Genomic DNA, 20566 nt, shown 5'->3' on the forward strand with positions numbered 1-20566 from the left:
CAGGAGACCCTTAGTTCCTGGCTCTTGATTAGATATTGAGAACTTGATGAAATAACTTCATGATGTGAAAGCTTGCAGTATCGGCTAAAGCTAGGAATGTGCAGGTCCAAGTCCCTGTTGCTGATGCAACAGCTAGATAAAAACAACATCTGAGAATGACTTAAATTTGAATTTGGTGAAATCTGAAGTAAGGCTCATCGTGTAAATAAGTGAAAAGCTCTGAATAGATGATTAATCAATCCTTATTTGAGGGCGCCATACTGGTAGCTGTTGGAGGTGGTGCGTAACTGGAGGTCCAAGGAGGGAATCCAAAAATCTGTTCTAAGGGGCTATACCACACCATTCAGCCTCCAAGTGAGTCCAGTCAGACAGATTTCTTGCTGATGAGTGCCATCTGATATATAACCTGCTTAAGAGGTTTAAGGCTAGGGGAAGCATTATTGAACTGATCTCATGATTGTTTCTAGATACCGAGCAAGGCTAGGCCATGGATTTGATCTGTGGTCTCACATACACACAGCAGAGTAAAACTCTCTTGGTAACCACCAGAAAGTATCACTTTGTATGTTTTTATTAAACTCGTTACCATAAACCAAGTCGCTGTAAAATTGCAGTTGTCTAAATTGTGGGCTTTTCTGTTAATTTTTGTAGCCGAAAAATTTTCATTCTTGGGCCTTCCCATCACGTGCCCCTTTCCCGATGTGCACTTTCCAGTGTGGACATTTACAGAACACCTCTGTATGATCTTCGAATTGACCAAAAGAGTAAGTGCATGATAAAGCTTACATCTCAAAGATTGCTGAGGCTTGAGTATTAACTGTGGTACTGCAGTGCTGAGGACTGTCTTGTTAGGCACTTCATTGCTTTTAAGTATCTGGTTTTACTGCAATGAAAGCTAACTTCTGAAAGATCCTGGTGGTTGCAGGCATTGCTGTGTTATAACCTTGATGTCATGTCTCATCTCTCTTGCTCCTGCAAGTAAAGAATTCTCAATCTTTGCTTATCTTTCCCATTATGAGTGTGTGCCTCTTGACAAGTTATCTTTAAAAGGGATCTCAAAATTAAAAAGTATTACATTTGAATAATAGTCCACTACATGCTTGCTCCAGTGTTCTGTGAAGTATTCTGTCTGAAAAAAAGATAGTGCTTTAGTTGGTTTGAGTTTATTTTTAACAGAGGATTAGCAGAGGAACAAAAAGCTGCCTTTATTTGGATGCATCATTGCATGCGCCTTTTTTATTTTTTTAACGGGCAGAGTACCTACAGAACTTAAAACTGTTAGTCCATGAAATACCAGTCTTTCAGACTAAGCTTAAAGGTGTGATGAAGACAAATTTGATATTTTGACTTACATGTGTTTTGAGGTATACCTAAAAATACAATACCTTTTTCAGAAGGGCTAATTAATGCAGATGTATTTCTGTTTCATCATGACTGTGATTAAGTAAACTAGTTCAGGCTTTCTACAAAGCGCCTGCAGAAAGTTCCTTAGGTAACAAATGTTTTTGTTTCTGTAGAGATTCTTTATGGAGTAGAGAAGGAGGCACAGCCCTAATTCAAATTCTTCATCCAGTGGAGAGTTTTTGAAATGTACAGATGACTCTGCATACCACCAAGTGCACTTGAGAGTAGAAAAGATAACTTACAAATGTGGATTAATCAGTTTTCACTGTCTCTAGATTTCATGATTCAGTCAATAATAAATTGTATTACATAATAGCACATCCAGCAATGGCTCAGTTGATCAGCAATTTTAAATTTTTTTAAATGTATGATGGTGTAATTTGTGAAAATAAGAATTCACTGGCTGGGCAAATATTTGAAAATATGCATGCGTGTTTTATTTGTGTTACTTAGATTTTGTGTCGCAACTGAATCTTTCTCAATATTCTAACAAGGTCACTAATTTAACACATTTATTTTGTAAACTGAATCAATTATGTTTGTATCTTAATGACTTGAACATAACTTTAATCCTGAATTTATTTAAAAAACAAGTGGTTTATGATGACAGCCCTTGGAGGCAAGTAATTTGTTATAGTGGGCTCTTTCTGATAAAGATGCACTGTAGCTTGCTTTACTGTGTTTAAAAAATAAAAAGTAGTAAGAATAAATCTTGAATTCATTTCAGTTTATGGAGAATTGTGGAAGACTGGAATGTTCGAGCGTATGTCCCTACAGACAGATGAAGATGAACATAGTATTGAAATGCATTTGCCTTATACTGCTAAAGCCATGGAAAGGTACTAGGGCTAATTACTACTACTTCTACAAGGATGAGCATTATGTGCATTTAATGTTTGAACTACATGGGAAGTGCAGTAGGAACTTATAATATCCTTTGTGGTGTCTAATACCCACACAGCCCCACCTCCAACAAAAATTTTGAGGAGACACTCAGAGACTAGGATTAGTTGCTGTACTAGAAACTGTGAGCAGAGCAAATACCTGAATGATGAAATTGGAACACCCCTTATAAACAAGTTTATATGTTTGTATTGACTTAAGAGAGTTAATATTAGATATGTTTTCATTCTCAATAGCTGATTTCTTTTTCTCATTTTTGCAAGGCATCTCTGAAAAAATTTAAAATACTAATAGGTGTTTTCTGTGAGGTTTTGTTTGGAGCCTCAATACTAATTTTGAAATCAGGGTTCTGTTGACACCTGCTATTTCAGATGGGTACTTTGAATAATTTTTCTTTAAAGGTGATAATTTTTGTCAATTTGTGGTGGGTCCCGCCCCCCCCCCCCCCCCCCCCCCCCCATTTTTGTAACTTTTCTTCCGTAGTATTTGTAATTTTCCCTGGAGTATCGGCATACATCTGGGTGCTGTCCTGAGCGTTTTCATATACATTGGAAAATTACCAAACGCTTGTGCAGCATTTATACAGGGAAAATTTCATTCTTTCTTTATTGCTTGTTTCATTGTGTCTCTTTCTTTTTTTTTCCTGGTGTTTTCACTTTGCAGCAAAGATAGATACTTTTTGGGAGGGGGGATTTGTTTTCTGAAGTTGAAATAGTTTCAGGTTCAAAAACAACTTCCTAGTATGACTTTACCAAATTAACTGTATCTTCAACCCAATAGTGCCCTTTTCTGCAATTTCAGTTAGCAAGCCCTGAAAAAATGTCAGATGTTACTTGAATTACAACCTCTTTTCTTTTGCTTATAAGCCATAAGGATGAGTTTACTATTATTCCTGTGTTGGTCGGAGCACTGAGTGAGTCAAAAGAGCAGGAATTTGGAAAACTCTTCAGTAAATACCTAGCTGATCCTAGTAACCTCTTTGTGGTTTCTTCTGACTTTTGCCATTGGGGTAAGTTTCATGTCTCTTCATAATAACAGTATGATTAATATTTTGCAGTGATTTTCAAATAATGTATTGAACAATGAACATTTTAACTTCTGGTAAATGTATCTTTGAAACTTAAATGCCTTTGTAAAGCTAAAAAAGGATTTTTCTTTTTTAAATCTGGAAGAGTAGATTAAAAATATTAATGTGGTAATGTGTTTTCAGTTAGTGGAGGAAGTAAATGGTGAAGGTGTATGGGTTTATATGCCTCTCTACTGTTGCAATGAAATAAGTGTCTGAAGTTTCTTGCTCCTTTTACTCTTCTTTTAAGCACCTCAAAGCAAGTTGCAAAACTAATTAGCTAAAATTGCACTGGACATGGCAACGTCCCTCTGACAGAAATAAGTTTTGTACATTTTACTGCTGGGTAAGATAGCATATGGAGTATTTATGGCAATTCACCGGGGCTATCCCAGTTCATCTTGGTGGCAGAGCTATAAAGACTCCAGAAGCCTTGACTTCTGTCCTGCTTTAACACTTCATTTTTCTTTTAAGTGTGATAATAGCTGGAAAAGGGACTGCTTCAGAAATATATGTTTTATGTTACACAACAGACCTTCTTCCCTTTTTTTCATTGTCATCTTTGTTCAACTTACGTAATTAAGTTCATATTTTACTCGTCTTTGAATTGTGGAATAGGTGGAGGTATATTAGAATAACCTGGGTTCTGTTGTGGTTAATGAACCATCTAGAACTGTTCATTGATTTATCATGAACTTTTTCTTTAACCTTCATTTACTGTGGGTATTGTTGTGCAAGCAGAAGTAGCCTGACTCCAGGGTTGACTTTGTCAAGAGGGATAGCAAAATGAAATGTTGCTTTACTTTAATTTATAGAATTGGATTCCAAGGCAGTAACAGGCAGTTAATAAGTGACACTGCAGTGTCAGTTCTACGTAGTAGGTTTTTCTTTAGGATTATAGCTGCCCATCATGTACTTTTTACTTTGCTTCTGGGCTGCTATTTTGATGATTGCCCTAGAAATTTCCTCAGTGGAACTAAAAAGTATAAAATGAAGATTACTATTTTACAAATATTTATAATTTCAATTATTTAGTAAGTACTAGGGAGTGTTTTAGCTACGATTTTTCCCTTTTTTATTTTATACATGATTTTTGTTTCAAGGTCAGAGGTTCCGTTACAGTTACTATGATGAGTCCCAAGGAGAAATTTATAGATCCATTGAGCACCTAGATAAAATGGTAAGTTTTCAGATTTGGTGGAACTAACTAACAAATTTCTCCTGTACATTACATTTCTTTGAACACTTTAGAAATTTCTCTAAGAAAATATTATAGATTAGCTATTTTATTGAATGTATACTTTTCCTTTCTTTACCACAATAAGAACTTAGCTGTTGTTTTTAGCTAGTATCCTCCATTTTACTGACTGCGCACATTATATTGTGGGTATAATCTAGTAAGCATAATTTATGAGAATAAATGCATGTTTGCCTACCTAAAATGCCCTAGTGTAATGTAATTCCTGTCCACATACCGTCTTACATTTTTGAGAAGCAGTAAGAATTATGAATTGAGTATTGTGGAGGGTCAGGCTTGATAGCTATGATACCTGCATATCGAAACAGCATTGTGATTATGCTAATGGTTTCAGCAACATCCATTTTGAGGAGGAAAGGCTGTAAGGGATTGTGCTGGTCAGGAAAACAAAGTCACTGTTTCCTTGGGAGTCGTCTTTCCCCCACCCCTTACTCTGTAGCAGATGGTGGGGAAAAGCAGTAGACCATACTTCATTCTGGGTTTGTCAAATGGCTGAAAGGAATGCTAAATACATAAAGATCATGATTGCAATTACGTTGCATTTTCTTTGCAGTCACAGGAGCCAAGGATTTCTTTATAAATGAACAAAATTGTGTTAACATTCAAGACTATACTTGAGGCACAGAATAGAAGTAATTCTTCTGGAAATATGTAACCTTAAAATTTGTTTTAAAACTGTTTGGATCATTTATGTAACTTCTGTAAAATCTGTTAGAAGAGAGAGCTGCTGTTGTTCCGGACATGTTAATTTTTCCCTTGTCTCGAAGGAATAAATCCTATCTGCTGGCGACATCTCTGGAGTCTTTTGCTTTGTGTATCCATATTAACCTCTTTGTTTTTCCACTATTCATCGCTGGAATGGAAACAGTAAATAATTTGCCTTCATTCTATTTATCCCATTTTTAATAATTTTTGTTGTCAGTTGAGAGGTTTCACTATAAAGACAAGTGCTTTTCTACAGAGTCCCAGAATTTGCAGCTCTGAGTGTTTTTGCAGGAGAGCAGATTAAGGTGCATTAGCAAACATTAGTTTCCCCTTGTTAATTTCTGTGGTGAAAGCTTGTGGAAAGACTGGACTTTGGTGTTTACTTACTTTCAGTGAATACATTGCTGCACCAACTCTTCCTTTTGGTAGTTCTTCAGCCAAAAGGAAATTACGTTTTTCAGTGACCTTGAAAATTGTCAGCCGTTTAATAACTGTGAAAATACTGTTTCAATCTTAAGTTTAACTGGGAAACTAAACATGCTGCATAGCAGTATACTGTGGTTATTTTTTGCCTGTTTATATCATGCCATATGTGAACACATGACTCTGTATTCAAACTCTGTACAGAGTAGGTTTTGCTTTTGGTGAATTTCAAAAATTTCTTTTTAGCAGTATTGTGGGTATACTTGGAATGCTATCCACAATGCCACAAAGATCTCCCTGTCATGTTTCTCCAGCTTTTGGAAGGAGTTTATTCAATTTTATATGCCCCACTCAGCTATTTCTTGTTTCCTTATCTAAGTATTGAATTTCTTAATGTCATTTGGCATGCTAAAGAAATTTGTTTTGTTGTAGAAGTTTGTAGTGTGTTAACCACTAGGCCTCTCCACAGAGAAAATAGCATTAAGATAGAGACAAAACTGTACTAAAACCATCAGAGGTTTTAACTTCTGCTATTACTGGCCCAACAATTTTATTGGACCTATCTAGCAAAGCAGTCAGCTAAGTGCTTTATAAGCAGGAAGATATTCTGGGTTAAGATGAAATTACTTTTCCTTAGAAATGCCCTTGTGGGAGGGCAACAGTCTTTTTCTTATTAAGTACAGATGCATGATTATTTTCCTGGCTAGTGCACGAACAACAATAAACACTTTGGGCATTGAAGATTTACTAACCTGGTAACCACTGTGAGAAATTTCATTTGCTGTTATTTTAAATTAGAGGCCTTAGACTCCAGCATAAAAAAATACAGAGTAGTAAATACTGCTGGGCAGACATTGGTTTCTCCATGGTAACTCTTAATGTGACCGTTCTGTTACCCTGGGGGTAGGCAGTGCACCTCGACAAGTGACGGTGAAGGGAGTAAACAGCCCTGTGGTTAATAGGGGGTACCTTAGAAAAGAATCCTCCAATTAAGAGTTTTAATTGAGCGGTTCATGTGCAATAATTTGTATATCATAACCTGATAACCACCTTTTTAAATAAAAGTGGGGGGTTATTCTCTAAGATGTTGTTGGAGAGTGTTTTTTGGTTACAGCTAGCCAGCAAATGCAGGCTACTCGCTTTAGTCTTCACTGCCAGCTTGCTCATTTTATATCTATTTGTGAAACCTTGTGCTTCACTTGAGTCAATGGGAAAATTCTGTTACCCTGAATGCTGAAAGGAGAGGATAATGCAGGCACTGAGGAGAGCTGTGCCGGAACAGCCAGCAGTTGTTGCGCAGGACCCATGCACAGCATGGGTGGCTTCTCAGGTGGCTCTAATGAACTGCTGAATTCTGGTGGCTTCTGCAGTTCTGCCACGGTGTTCCAGCACCTTCCATAGTGCTCCAGCCTGGGGAGGCTTCTTAGCTTGGGTGTGATGCAAGACCATGACCCTCTGCCTGGGTGCACAGTTCTGTGCTCTCTCTGCTGTGCCCAGCTAGTAGTTTTCATGTTGCTTGTTTATCTTCTAGGCTAGGTGACTCACATGCAAAGATAGCTGGACTGGCTAGTGTCAAGACCAAGGTTTTTTTCTGCTTCCATAAGTGTGCTACTAGTTTATATTTTTTCCAGTGTGAAGAAGCAGCTGAAATAATGGATTGCAAACTCAAACTTGACCAACCAAAGGATTATTGGAGTATAGTATCGAATAAGACTGTGGATTGGTTTTTGGTTGATTTGGGTTTTGTTTTGGGTGGTGTGGGGTTTTTTGGGTTTTTTAGGGGTTGTTGGTGGTGGGGTGGTTTTTTACTTGGTTGGTTGGGATTTTTTTTTGCTTGGGGTTTGTTTTTTTTTTTTTGGTTGGTTGGGATTTTTTTTTTGGTAAGCTTGTTGGTACCTGGCCCTATAGGGGATGATATTAATTACTTTTAATCATATTAAGTGCACTGTGCTGGGATATTGTAGATGCCATTTACATCTGGTTAATAGAGATAGGCAATTTCTGTGTGGTGCAGTAACAGCCATGTGATAAATTGCAGAACTGTGTGATGGTTTGCATTTTTACCATGTGGCTTTTGTTGTGTATTTTAACCCTGTTCTAAACCATGCCTGGCTGAGTTAGTTTAAATATTGAAAATTATTAGCTTCATACTTCTGCTTTTTAGAAAAAAAAGTAAAACACAACCTGACAAAAATGTTTCCTTTGTTCCTCAATGCCATTTTAGACTGAGAAACAAGTTTGGTAGTCTTTGCTTCTCTGCCACAATAATTTTTACAATCCAAAAGATTGAAAAGTTTTGGTGTAGCTGAATGCTGATAGGATATGCGTTAATACGCGTTTCCTGTGGATTTTCTCCAATCTGTGATGTATGGAGCTTTGTTAGCATTTGCTGGGATGAACTGCATAGCTCTAAATGTTTTGCAGTGCCGAACTGTGCATTGAAATAAGCTTACTAGGCATTCTGATAAATCCATGTCCATTCATTTGAGACAAATGCTCAAATGCCTTTGCCCAGTATCTTCCAGTGACTTACAGCTGTGAAATGTCTCTCAACTGAGCAGCCATTTTCGTCTTCATGAAAGGGTTTACAAATGGATAAAACACATTCTTATGAGCTGTTCAGTATCTGAATAAGTGCCTTATGCATATCTAGTTCCACTTCAGTATACAGTTGTTTGGTTCTGGTTTCTTTAGCTGTGTATTGACATGTACAATTTATGAGTAAAAGGCATGGTTCAAAGACATGCTGCTTAAACTTCTGAAATGCAATGATATATATGTAATTACTGCTAGTTAGAGAATAGCTACTTTTCTTTTTTTTGGCACTCATTTAGGTTCTATAGATCTGGAGTGAGTACAGCAATAATTACTGGCCGGGGGTCCAAACACCCTCTCCATGACCCTGGAAGAACTGAGCTCTTGCCCGCAATTGGTCAGCATAGTTTGGTTTTATTTTTCCATAAAATTTATCTCTTTATGAATTCATCTTATGTTGTTAATTAAAAGTACACAAAGGTGGTGGTTACGGTTGCTGTTTTCTAACCATCCCTGACCCTCTTGGGAATCTCCAGCTCCTCCATTCTAAGCTGTGGTCCAGTCTGAATAATTAGCGTATCTGCCAGATCAGCCAATGCCCTTGCAGAATATTCAAAAGGTTTTGCTCTTGAGGCGGAGTCTTCAGGCAGACTGACTGCTTCCTGCATCGTGATTTCCCCTTTTATCACCCACACTTTACCAAAAGCAGGAGAAGGGGTTGGGACAATTGCAGAAACCTTAGGAGAAATTCTCTCCCTTTCTGATATCAACCTCCTGTTGTTCCCATGCAAAGCGTCTGGTTTTTTTCCAGTCTTTAGGGAAAACTTTCCTGTTTCATCAGCTACATATAAGAAGCACAGCTATGTGTCTTATTGAATTAGTGAATGTCTGGAGCCCATTTACCTGGTGAAGGGAATTAATCATTTTCAGAGGAAGGAAAAACACAAGAGGATGGAGTCTAACACAGGCAAAATAGCAGAGCCATGATAAAACCCAGAGGATAATTGATTTAGACTTGCTTTAAACTACTTTCATTGTATTTGATCTGCTTTGTGGGATGGGGTAAGAGTAGGCTGTATCTGGAGTTGTAGGATTCTTTTTGCTTTTAAGAATGCAAATGTTTGTATATGTGGAAGGTTTTGTTTACCTTACATGTTCTGGTTTTTGTAGCATGACTCCATGGGATCAGGGGTCTCACTGTGTACGGAGAAAAGGATGTATACATGTGACTGCCTCATGTAAAGTGGAAGCATCAGCTCCTGGCTCTTATGTTTCTGTCGTGCACCAACTTCTTAGTGCTTTAGAGATGTTCTGGATCTGCTTTCTATGCTCTGAGCAGATGGTCAGCCTGTGCTCAGATCATCTTCCTTGCATGCCTGATGTCTAGGATACATTACACTTGCTATGTGCTTGAATTGTATGTGTGTGTATAGTGATGATTTGTCTAGGGTTTTTGGACATTCAGAAGTCCCAGGCAAGTGCTCAGCCCTGAGCTCTGTTACCAGGGAGAAGAGATGGAGGCAAAGCTTCTTCCTGCTTTGCCCTTTTAGTAAATGTGCCTGGTTATTGCTGTACAAAATCCTATGCAAATAGGGCACCCTTGGAGGCGGGGATCAGCTAGTCTGCAGGAGGAGCTTTTTTAACATGAGCTTCACTAGTATCTGCAAAGATAGCTTCACAGATCTGTGGATCATTGACAGCTTTGAAAGAGCTCCTGCACTTTTAGTTTGGCAAGGGATGGCAACAAGATGACTACAAGCTAGAGCTCGCATGCCGAGATTCCCTTGATTCAAAGTAGAGGTTTTTTCATCCTGAAGTATTCTGTGTTGCCATAAATAGGTGATGTATAAACACCTGCTTATGAATGCGTGAAGTAATAATGGCTATTGATTATTTTTCAGGGTATGAGCATTATAGAGCAGCTAGATCCTGTATCTTTTAGCAATTACTTGAAGAAATACCATAATACAATATGTGGAAGACATCCTATTGGCGTATTATTAAATGTAAGTAACTTTTGATTTGTTGAAAAATGCAACTTTTAGCAAAATGCATACATTTGTTTTCAATACAATATTGCTGGAGTATTCCTTAGTTCTAAAATGGCAACTCTTGAACTAATTTATTTTTCCAAGTGTTGTCAACTTGGTCTCTAGTTCCCGTGTCTGGCATGTAGACAAATGTATAGCCCCATTACAAAGGCTGAAGGGTTTCAGTTCCGTAAGGAAGATGAGGTACCATGTTTCTTTTGAATTTCAGTTAAATACAATCGTTTGCTTTTTCTTAGCACTAAATAAGCGAACAAATAAATCCATCTCCCTGAAGAAGCACACAGTTACTCTTTTGAATCAGTGCTTGCAAATGTATATATTTTTCTGTATTGCTATTAGCTAGCTATTGTGAGTGCCTTGTAATGCCTGGCAGCATTTTTGAGTTTTCCAAATGTGACGAGAGATCGTCTCTGTAAGTATTAGTGCAGCGCACTGTTAATTCATAAATTAATGGCAATTAGAATTCAGATTAACTGGTACTTTCTAGTTACTGTATTCTGCTTTGGTGATACAGTGCAGACACAAACCTGGCTTAACTTAGTTGTCTAAATTGGGTCACAGCTGCTTAACAGCACTGCTGGAGACTTGTCATATTGCTTGAGTGAATCTCACTGTGTTTTTAGTGTAATTGAAATCTGAAACAGGAAGCATGTTAGCCTTTTTAAAAGGGAGAATTTAATTCTTTAGAAACATAGTGTCTATGGAGAATATATAGAGAAACCTTTTAAAGTGGAGTCTATAAAAGTTTGTATGAGTAATATCAATGTTGGGGACGCATGTAGCAAAAGTCAGTACTATGACAATTCTGCAAAAATATCCAACTCTTAATCTCAGACAATGATTAATTTTGCAGTGAATCTGAGCTAAGTTCTGTTCATTCACTTTTGCCAGCTGTCACACTTCAATAAATTATCTTGGTACATTCTTTTTCCTTAATGGAAGAAATACAATCTAAAAACTGTTAATAGTGTTGGGCTTTTTTTTCTGTGTTTCTGTATAAATTCCCTGTGGGACTGAAAGCATTATTTCTAAAGGGTCTATTTTTAAAAGGTTGTTTAGAATTGCTTTATAGAACTGTGTGGATGTACGTGGGGGGTGAGAGGGTTGTCAATGAATGGAACGGCACAGAAATGGGTTAGGTCCACAAATTACTTGGAGATGCTTATACTGTTATGAGAGATGGTGCAAGGACCCCCAGGCAAGGGGAAAGGACTGAGATCTATAAAATGTCAAAATTTCACTGATACCTTTTTTTAAACAGCTTTTTTTCTCTCTTCAGGCTATCAACGAGCTCCAGAAGAATGGAATGAATATGAGCTTTTCATTTTTGAATTATGCTCAGTCAAGCCAGTGTCGAAACTGGCAAGACAGCTCAGTGAGTTATGCAGCTGGAGCACTTATGGTCCACTAAACCGCTGAATGCTCAGGGATGGCACCTGCACACACTCTGTATACGGGGTCCTAGCCTAGCCCTTACAAAGATACAGTCCCTGGTCTTTGGATATACTGAAACCTCAAACTAATAGAACTCTCTTCTTTTCTAGTAGGTGTAGTCCTTAGTTTCAACTCATTTAAAAATGCTTTCTTGTTTAGGACAATGGAAGGAAGGCTGGTATCGAAACATTTTGTGAATTTTTTTTGTTGTTTTGGGGTTTTTTTGGTGGGAGGGGAAGATAATGGCTGTGAAGGCATGGTGGCAGACAGTCCTTACAAATACAACATGTAAAGCATTTACCATATCCTAAATTTGCACTCTTTGCAGACCTGTGCACATGTACTCAGCTTTCAGAATAGTTTTGCAAGTTGGAAACGGAAAAAGGGGTGGAAGCTTTTTATTAAAAGGAAAAAGGAAAACAACGCATTTATAAATGATCCTGTATTAGAATATAATAAAACTCCAGTATAGTCAGTTACTACCCGTGATGTACAACAGATATCTTCTATTTTAGTTGCTAATAAAGGGCTACACAAACCAAAATAGTCTGATTTAAACTTATTGCTTTGTGTTCTGTATGTGGCTGCTTGTCATTAACATCCTTTATCCTCAGTTCTTATGCTTGATAATTCAGCCATTCTGTAAAATACTTTAAAATGTATTTTATATTTGACATTTGTAATGACTACTTCATTTACAGATTTTTTAATCTTAAACCTGCACTACGAGTTCAGCTGTGCAAAATAATTTTAAAAACCTTTTGTATATTCTAGCTCTTTTTGTTCTACAATTATCTATAAAACAGTATCCTTTAGTATTTGATACAAATTTCTATCAGAAGTACACTTTTAATGATTTTTATGCTCAGTTTGATTATTAAAGTGAAATGGATGCAGTATTTGTATTTGAAATGACATAAAATTGAAAAGAAACAGTAGCTTGAATGATAGTTCTTAGAGTATCTATCCAGTATTCATAGGCCACAGAAGCCATACAGTGCTAAGCTCAAGCAATTATTCCACAAAGATTTAATTGGGAAGGGAAGGTAAGGCTTCTCTTTATTTTTATTTTTTTATTCTTTATTCTTTATCATTTGATTGTGGGCAGAACTGTTTCATGTTCTTTAAACATCATCACATCTTAGGAGTTCTTGAACATTGTTCCAGTCAAAATAATGGTGTAATTATTTGAGTTTTTATCATTCCTGAAGGCTTCCTTTTTGTTCTAATAAGAAATGCAAAGTAGGATGGCAGTACCGGCTCATTATCTAAATGGAGATTTCATTCCCTGATATTTCACTTGCTGCCAAGCAACCTCCTGGTCCATTCAGCTTTTCTGCGTGGCAGAGGGGAATTTCAGAATTCAATTTAGATTATCTTTGAAAGTTGTGGGAGTTGCTGCATACAAAGTCTTTACATGAAAGCATACCAGACATCTTGATATTTTTTTTTAATTGAAGTACCCTTTTGCAAACAGGCACGGCTTGCACCTTAGCACAGTTGGCCACCATTTTAATAACAGGTGAATGCTCCATTTACAAAATGAACTACTTTGCAGATGTTCAGAATCCATCCCAAATGCCAAACTCCTTTGCATGTCCGTTCTTTTAGTTGCCTTATTGCTCTGCCTTGTTCATGAAAAGTCTCAGCAGCAGACAGGGAAAACAGCTTTCAGATTACTTTTGGCAGACCAGCAGGAAGGCTGTGCAGGTAAACCTGAACAGGTAGCCAGTCTTTATAAATATTTGTCTGACTGTGCCTTATTAAAAAAGTAGTTTGATCCTGAAGGTGTGGGGTTTTTTAATCTTTGGTGAATACAAGTTTAATTAGGACTCAGGTTTCTTTCAGTCTTATGCCAAATGCTTAACGTCATTATTGAAACGCATAGTTAATTGGAACAGTTAAGTATATAATTCTTCCCCAAGGTAAACACAGTAATTAGCTTCTGAATACAAATGCCTAAGTTGCATCTTAGTTCTGTAAGATAGTTTTAGTAAAAACAGAGCATAACTGGAAGAACTTCAAGGAAATTGGTCAGCCATTTTGCTCAGCACAATGTTATAAAATATCTTACAGTGAAAGCACTTCACATGTAAACTGTGTAATGTATTTCAAAATAAAGTTTCTAATTAAAATGTGAATTTCTGTGCCTACTAATAATAACCAGCAATGACAGTTCAGAAGCCCACTCAGAAATCTAAAGATCTGTGAAGTCTGCCTAACTTCAGAAGGATTTGTTGTAAAAACCCTGTTTGTTTGAGAGCAGAAAATATCTGATTTCAAAGAACTGAAATTTTTTTTGGTCTTGACTTTCGGTGCGGTTGGAGGGAGTTGACTTCAGTGCTCGGTTTCCTGGTTAGTCAGTTTAAAGTGTGTCAGAAGGAAAAGCAAATGAGGAGAATTAACAAACTCCTGAAAAGACATTCACACAAGACTTACAGTTTCATTATTTTAGCTTTACCACACATCTTATTCTCACTCAAATACGCATTTGAATATAGCATTTTGGGACAAAGAAGGTCTGGTTTAGACAATATTGAATATTCAGTTACTCACTTTTGTGGAGGCTTCTTCTATGTGTAGGATGACTGAGCTTTGACCACTCTTCTGGTGTAATAAATCCAGGCAGGGACGTGCTTCCCATTTTTAAATTTTTGGCATTTTAGAGAAATCTTCAATATGTGAAAACATTGGTTAAAATACTCCTTTTGTTTTTCTGCTCTCATGTTGTTCACAGAAGAGCTTTATGGATTTCATTTTTTTAAATACTCTTTTAAAAAAGTGCTTTTAAAGTACTGTCTACTGAATTCTTAATTCTTCAGCTTAATGGTTTTGACATTGAAATGGAGCAGTAGGTCTTCCCCTGCTTTGGGTTTCAGTCAACAGAAGCAGGAGAAAGCGCAGGCATAAGCAGCATCCCGCTGCTGGGCAGTGAGTGCCTCTGTGGGCGTTGGGATCCACCTCTCGCTTTTAACTTGAGTCTGAGAACGGGTGCCCCTCACGGCACCCGCGTGCTCTGCGTGGTGCGCGTTAGGTGTAGCTACTTCAACTCTCGGCCTTCGTCAGTTCTGTTTGGCCTTATTTATTTTTAAAATCATGACTTCGAGTGGCTTTGATCCAACGATATTATTTGAACTGATCTCTTTCTCCAGTGCGGTGTGCTTCCTTGGAGCCTTTGGAAATGCTGAGTTTGCCTGGGCGTTTTTAGACCCAGCTCTTGCTGTTTCGCAGTTGGGCTCATTGCTGTGTCGTGGGGGTTCTGGATATTGCTGCAGGCTTTACTCAGGAATTTGGAATTGATATCTCAAGCACTGAATTAGGGGGTTTTCATTTGACACCTGCAGATGGAGTCTTCTGGTACTTTGGCATGTTGTTTTGGTGGTTGGTGTAGGTTTTTTCCATTTCACGCTTGTCCTTTCCCCTTATTCCCTCAGGAAAAATGCTCTCCTCTGCATCAAAGGAAGCTTCGCTTTCAAATGACATCAGTCACCATGATCTGCAGTTGTTACTTCCTCAGGCTGAGTTCAGTGCTAACTAGCATCTGATTCGCTTTCAAAAATTGCCCGGACTATTATGTTCATGGAGAAATGTTTGAAGTATAAGTAACCTTTTGCCTTCCTATTGCTATGAGCAGATTTCTGAAATTAAGCCTTCAAGCTAGGCCATGAAAACATCTTCAGTGTGAAGAAAAACTGATTTCAGGATCCCTCTTAGTGCACCCCAAAGATGTGAGATGTTTTGGTTCAGGGCCCACAGTGCAGCCAGATGGCCTTTTCAATAGATGGTTGCAAAACATGATTTGGAATTGGTCTGTAGGGATGAACTGACTTTATTCTTTCAGTAAAGTAAAATCTATTGCCTCTATTCTAATTGTCTGTAGAGTTTTTTTAATTTCAATTTTTTTCTTATTTGATTTTGTCTAATTCTGAAAACAATTTGTCCATGCATACTGCAGACAACTTCCAGATGCCTGGTGTCATTTGGGGCTATCGTATTCCAGTATTAGCTGAAAACTCAGCATTGGCTTCTTCCTGTCTTGTCTGTACTGATTTAGTATGTGCATTCCCTAAGGCCAGGGTCTGAGACATCTCTCCCATTACTTATACCCCAGGAATGAAAATGCCAAGGTAGTGATAGCTCTAAATTAAGAAAGAGATTGTCAGTTTGCTCGTTTGCTTGAGTTTTTTTCTGTTTTGGTTGGTTGGGGAGGGGGCGAGGTGGGGTTCATAGAGGCTTGGATCTTTCTGGAAGGGACAGAGCAAAGAGAATGGGCATAGACTGGGAAGAAAATGGTTGCTTTTCCAATTTAATGTCAGCAACTGTTCTGCTATCCTGTTTGGGAGCTGGCATGGTGCCAAATATTGCCCAGTGCAGCTGTGGGCTGGATGCAGTGGGGGGCAGCCTGTTCCTGCTGCTTCAAAGGGAAGAAATGTTGGAGGTATTTTGTCAAATCTAGCTCAACTTATTGAAGCTCAAGGGTGAGAATCCTATGCTGATATCTCTAAGTTTACAGGTAAGTAAAGGTGTCTTGGCCTTTATGCAAAGGTGACAGATGGACCCCCTCACCCCCGGGTTTCAGAATTGATGTGTTTGGTTCTCGGTGGATTTAAAAGTAAATAATTACCTCAGCCCTGTGATTTCCATGAACATGAATGTAAATATGTATTCCCCACAAATAGTTCTATATACCTTTTTCAAAGCTTGTGAAACTAAAGTTAATTACTGTTTTCAAACAAAAATATATCCTAACTCAAATAGTTGCACTTAAATCCCGTTAAAGAATCATGCAGGGCCTCAAATCCACTGTGAGTGAAGCTGGTAATGACACTTTAGACTTCAGTGATAGAGTATCTGCTCTGTGTATGACAAATAACTAAATGACAAGAGGAATAAAACATTGTGTTACACATCAGCTAGGAAGCCGCCAAACCTAAACTTCTCAGATTTCTTCTCTACTACATTTTAAAACAGTGAGAAAGGATTTCTCTGAGCCTGTGACTGCAGCTTCACAAGACTGAAGGACAGCAGTGCGCTCGGGTGAAGTCACTCTTTAGGTTTAAGGTGTTCATTATACTTTTGTGCTGAACTCTTGCAGCACAAAGTGGAGTATTAGCATCTTAGTGCCTGGGCTGCAGAGGCTTGACTGAAGCTGCCAGGCTGCGTGGGCAGGTAGGGAAAGGCATCCTCTGGGATGTGTCGGCTGACACTTAAATGACTTTCCATTGGTCTCCAGGACTTCTTAGAAAGATTTGAAGAGTGAGCCTTTAAGCTCAGCTGTGATGAATCAGTGTTGAGCTTGTGCATATTTTTTTTTATGCTAATCTATTTTCCTTTATGATCACAGTCCAAAGAGCTGGTGTTAGAAATAACCTGTCAGTAAGATGTCTGCAATAACTGACCAGTCTGGAAATGCTGACTGGCATCACAACTACTTTCAGGGAGAAATCACACTTTCTGCTTTGTAAGAAATGGTTTTCTCTTTGCAGGGCTGAGATGTAACCAAATGCTGCTTTCGAGCCATTCTGAAATAAACTGACTTGGTTATTGTGTATAAGCACTTGGCTCTGGTACATGCTCAGCTTCTCATCCATCAGAGAAGTCACTTGGGCGGCAGGGCAGCAGGATGCGTTGCTGACATATGCGTACTGTGTGTTTCCAAGCCAACTCTGAAGCACTGGCCTGTGTGGGAAAATAATTCCAGTAAAGTGGATAACAGATACATTGTGGCAGGCGTAAACCTGTGCTTTATGAAAACTACAAGAGTATTCTCATCTCCACTTAAAAAAACCAACCCCCCAAAAACCGACCAACCCCCCAAAACTCAAAAAATGTGTAAGCATATTTCTAAGAGTAGGGAAAGCTTTAACCAGGTTAACGTCCATATGAAGGCCAGGGCAGACCTGGTTTTGGAGGCTTCCTATTCCCTATCTGCAGCAGGAGACCTTGGAGAGGTGAGTGCCCTTAGCGGAGCTTGCTGGTGCAGGTGGTCCTTGGGGTGAGCTCAGGACTCCTGGTCCAGAGGGAAGGGCTTTTTCCACTAAGTGCAAGTAAAGTCTTTTCTGATCAGCAAGTCTTTTGAAAAACTGCCTTTGCTTGTACTGGAGAATGAACTTTTAAGAGTCTCTTAAACAGCCTGCTTTCTTGCAAGCAGAGTCTTGTACGAGATTGAAAGTGCTGGGGGTCAGGGATGCATTCCCACCATCACACAGTAGTTGTATGGAAAATGGAAGTGTCCTGCTGCTGTTACCTCTTCTTGCTTTCCTGACTACATGCTTTCCAGCTGTCAACGCTCCTCTTAAATGCAGGCCAGGTAACTCTGCTACCATCGGCTGTCTGCAGCAGCCAGCTTTGCACCAGCGAGCATGGGGCAGCCCAGCCTTCTGCCCCCGTAACGTGGCTGCCTCGAACCGCCCCGCTTCAGCAACCCTCCCTGCAACGAGCTCTGGAAAGAAGGTGATTTCTTCCTCAGTGACTTCTGTTTGTTTCTAACCGGGAGTTATTTTGGGGAGGGGGAGGTCTGGCTGACACTAGGTGTCAGTGTCGTGCTTTCCGCTGCCTGGCTGAGCACAGTCACTGGGCTGGAGAAGTTGCTGTGCCCCAAGGAGTCAGTAGTTGCTATTACTTTTAAAATATCAGTTACAGCCTTTCGTTTTCCGGTTGGATAAATTCACCTACTGCACTACCTTTGTCACAAACTACAGTAAAAAATGGCAACGGTATCTGTTACATGCAAATATTTTTGTTGACAAAGCTAATAAGCATTCAAAGTAAAGCAATGGTGTACCTCCAGCTGTGCCTCTGGACAAGGACCCTCTTGCTCTCTTGTAATCTCTCTGTGTTTCACAAGTCGTGTAAAAATTACTTGCTTGGTTTGGTATTTCAAGAAGGCTGTTGTTCGGTTAGGGGCGAGCTTGGAGCTTGGGCTAAAAGCTGAACCTACTCTCACCCTTTGAGTTGTTTGAGTAAAGGGAAAGGTTTCCCCCAAACTCCACTGCAAGTAGGGTTGCAGGTAAAATGTTAAGGATGCTGTTCATGTAAAAGGTGGCAAAAGCCTACTGTGTTTCAGCAGAGTGGGCCCAAGACAGCAGCTGCAGCCGTCGCCCTGCCTGAGCTGGGGCAGCGGGACGGACGTGAGCATCCTCCACAGCATCTCCCACCTTCATGCTTTGGGACAGGGTCGTCTCCAGACTTTAGTCCACATGCTTTGGTTTGTCCTGGTATGTGGAGATGTGGCCACCCAGGAGGGGAGCCACTGGGCCACATACGGGCATCCTGTCTCTGCACAGATGCTTATTTTCACATAGCTTGAAAAAAACACCTCTGTGTCTGACAAAGCTCCCACTGAAGGCAATAGGATATGAATATTCTTAAGGGGAGATGGAGTCGCTCAAGAAGGGGGCGAGGGAGCCAGATCTCAGCTGTTGTAACCTGGGGAGAGGCTGTGGAAGGATGCTGCTGGCAGCTGTGCAGTGGAACAAAACCAGAGATGGAGAAGATGCACTCAAATTGTATCTGGAGATAAATGTCTGTGCTTTCTAACCCCAAGCAGAAGTTTCATTTATCTGATCTGCCAGTTGACTTTACAAGATTACTGTGTTCATTAAAAACGGAATAGGAGCCAAACTGCTGGTTTCCTCCCCTCCCCCCCCCCCCCCCTTTTTTTTTTTCTATTTTACTTTTAAATACTGGTAGGTTCCATTTTCTTGACACATGAGCTCTTCCATGACTAGAGTTTCTTTTAACTGAACTCAACTTATCTGAGAGAGAAATCTCAGGCTGGATCCAGCTTATTTTATAACAAAGCAGCATTCCAAAATGAAGTCAGGAGGTGAGGGACTAAAAAGTTGGCCTGGAAAAGAGGCGGGGGGCGGGGGGGAAAAGGCAATGTCCACTTTTTTCCAACTGACTCCGGCAGGAACAGAGTCTGGCCAGGGAAGACATCTTGAAATTCATATTCTCCACTTTCCATTGCTGAGTTGCTTTTGCCACCGGTGAGCATCCAGACCCTGACACCTTGTATGGCTGGAGGACGCTATCACTAGTCCTTTCTGGGGATACGCCACTGCAGAGCTAGCACTAGTATAGCTGTGTCTCTGGTAGCAGAGATGTGTGCTAAAATGGGTGGTGTAGCTACTGTGCCTGTGTTGTATACAGCTGCTTTGCACGGGTGTAGCTGGCAGGATGCTGCAGATGGCCTTTTGCTGCCAGCTGTTGCTACTGCAGAGCTGTGTCTCCAGTGGATCATACAGGAGGAAAGATAAAGCAGAAGTAAGACACAGTCTTTTTAAGATGCTGTGTCTTTGACTATACTGCAACTCACTGTACTGAGAGAAAGGAAGACTGAAGGAAGCCCAGCTTGGCCAGGGCCAGAGAGAGTAGCTGGGCCAACACGTGCTGGAAGCAGGCCCTTACCTTAGGTGATCTAGGGCCTTGCTAAGCCAAGTCCTGCATATTTCCATCTAAGGAAATTTTGCCACATCTCCAGGCAATGTATCCCAGCCTTTAGCTCGTCTCTGGGTCTGGACTCTTTCAGTGGTGCCCAACAACAGGACAAGGGGCAATGGGCACAAGTTGGAACGCAGGAAGTTCCAGCTAAACATGACAAAAACCTTTCCTGTGCGGGTGCCAGAGCAGTGGCACAGGCTGCCCAGGGAGGTTGTGGAGTCCCTTCCCTGGAGACATCCAAAACCTGCCTGGATGCGTTCCTGTGCCCCCTGCTCTGGGTGTCCCTGCTCAAGCAGGGGGGTTGGACAAGATGATCTCCAGAGGTCCCTTCCAACACCTACA

At 39.8% G+C, this 20566-nt stretch overlaps 1 protein-coding gene across 3 annotated transcripts in view; it reads left to right on the forward strand.

Moving 5' to 3' along the window:
- The window catches only part of MEMO1 (mediator of cell motility 1), a 29191-nt gene extending 15998 nt beyond the window's left edge, over nt 1-13193 (forward strand). For all 3 annotated transcript variants that reach the window (XM_075089334.1, XM_075089335.1, XM_075089336.1), the window contains 6 exons: nt 652-764; nt 2132-2243; nt 3174-3316; nt 4477-4553; nt 10196-10300; nt 11625-13193. In XM_075089334.1, the coding sequence (XP_074945435.1) occupies nt 652-764; nt 2132-2243; nt 3174-3316; nt 4477-4553; nt 10196-10300; nt 11625-11756 (682 nt within the window). In that variant the 3' untranslated portion in view covers nt 11757-13193. The remainder of the gene's footprint in view (nt 1-651; nt 765-2131; nt 2244-3173; nt 3317-4476; nt 4554-10195; nt 10301-11624) is intronic.
- The last annotated feature ends 7373 nt before the right edge of the window (nt 13194-20566 follow it).

This window comes from Phalacrocorax aristotelis, chromosome 3 (assembly GCF_949628215.1).
Source record: "Phalacrocorax aristotelis chromosome 3, bGulAri2.1, whole genome shotgun sequence".
NCBI lineage: Eukaryota > Metazoa > Chordata > Aves > Suliformes > Phalacrocoracidae > Phalacrocorax > Phalacrocorax aristotelis.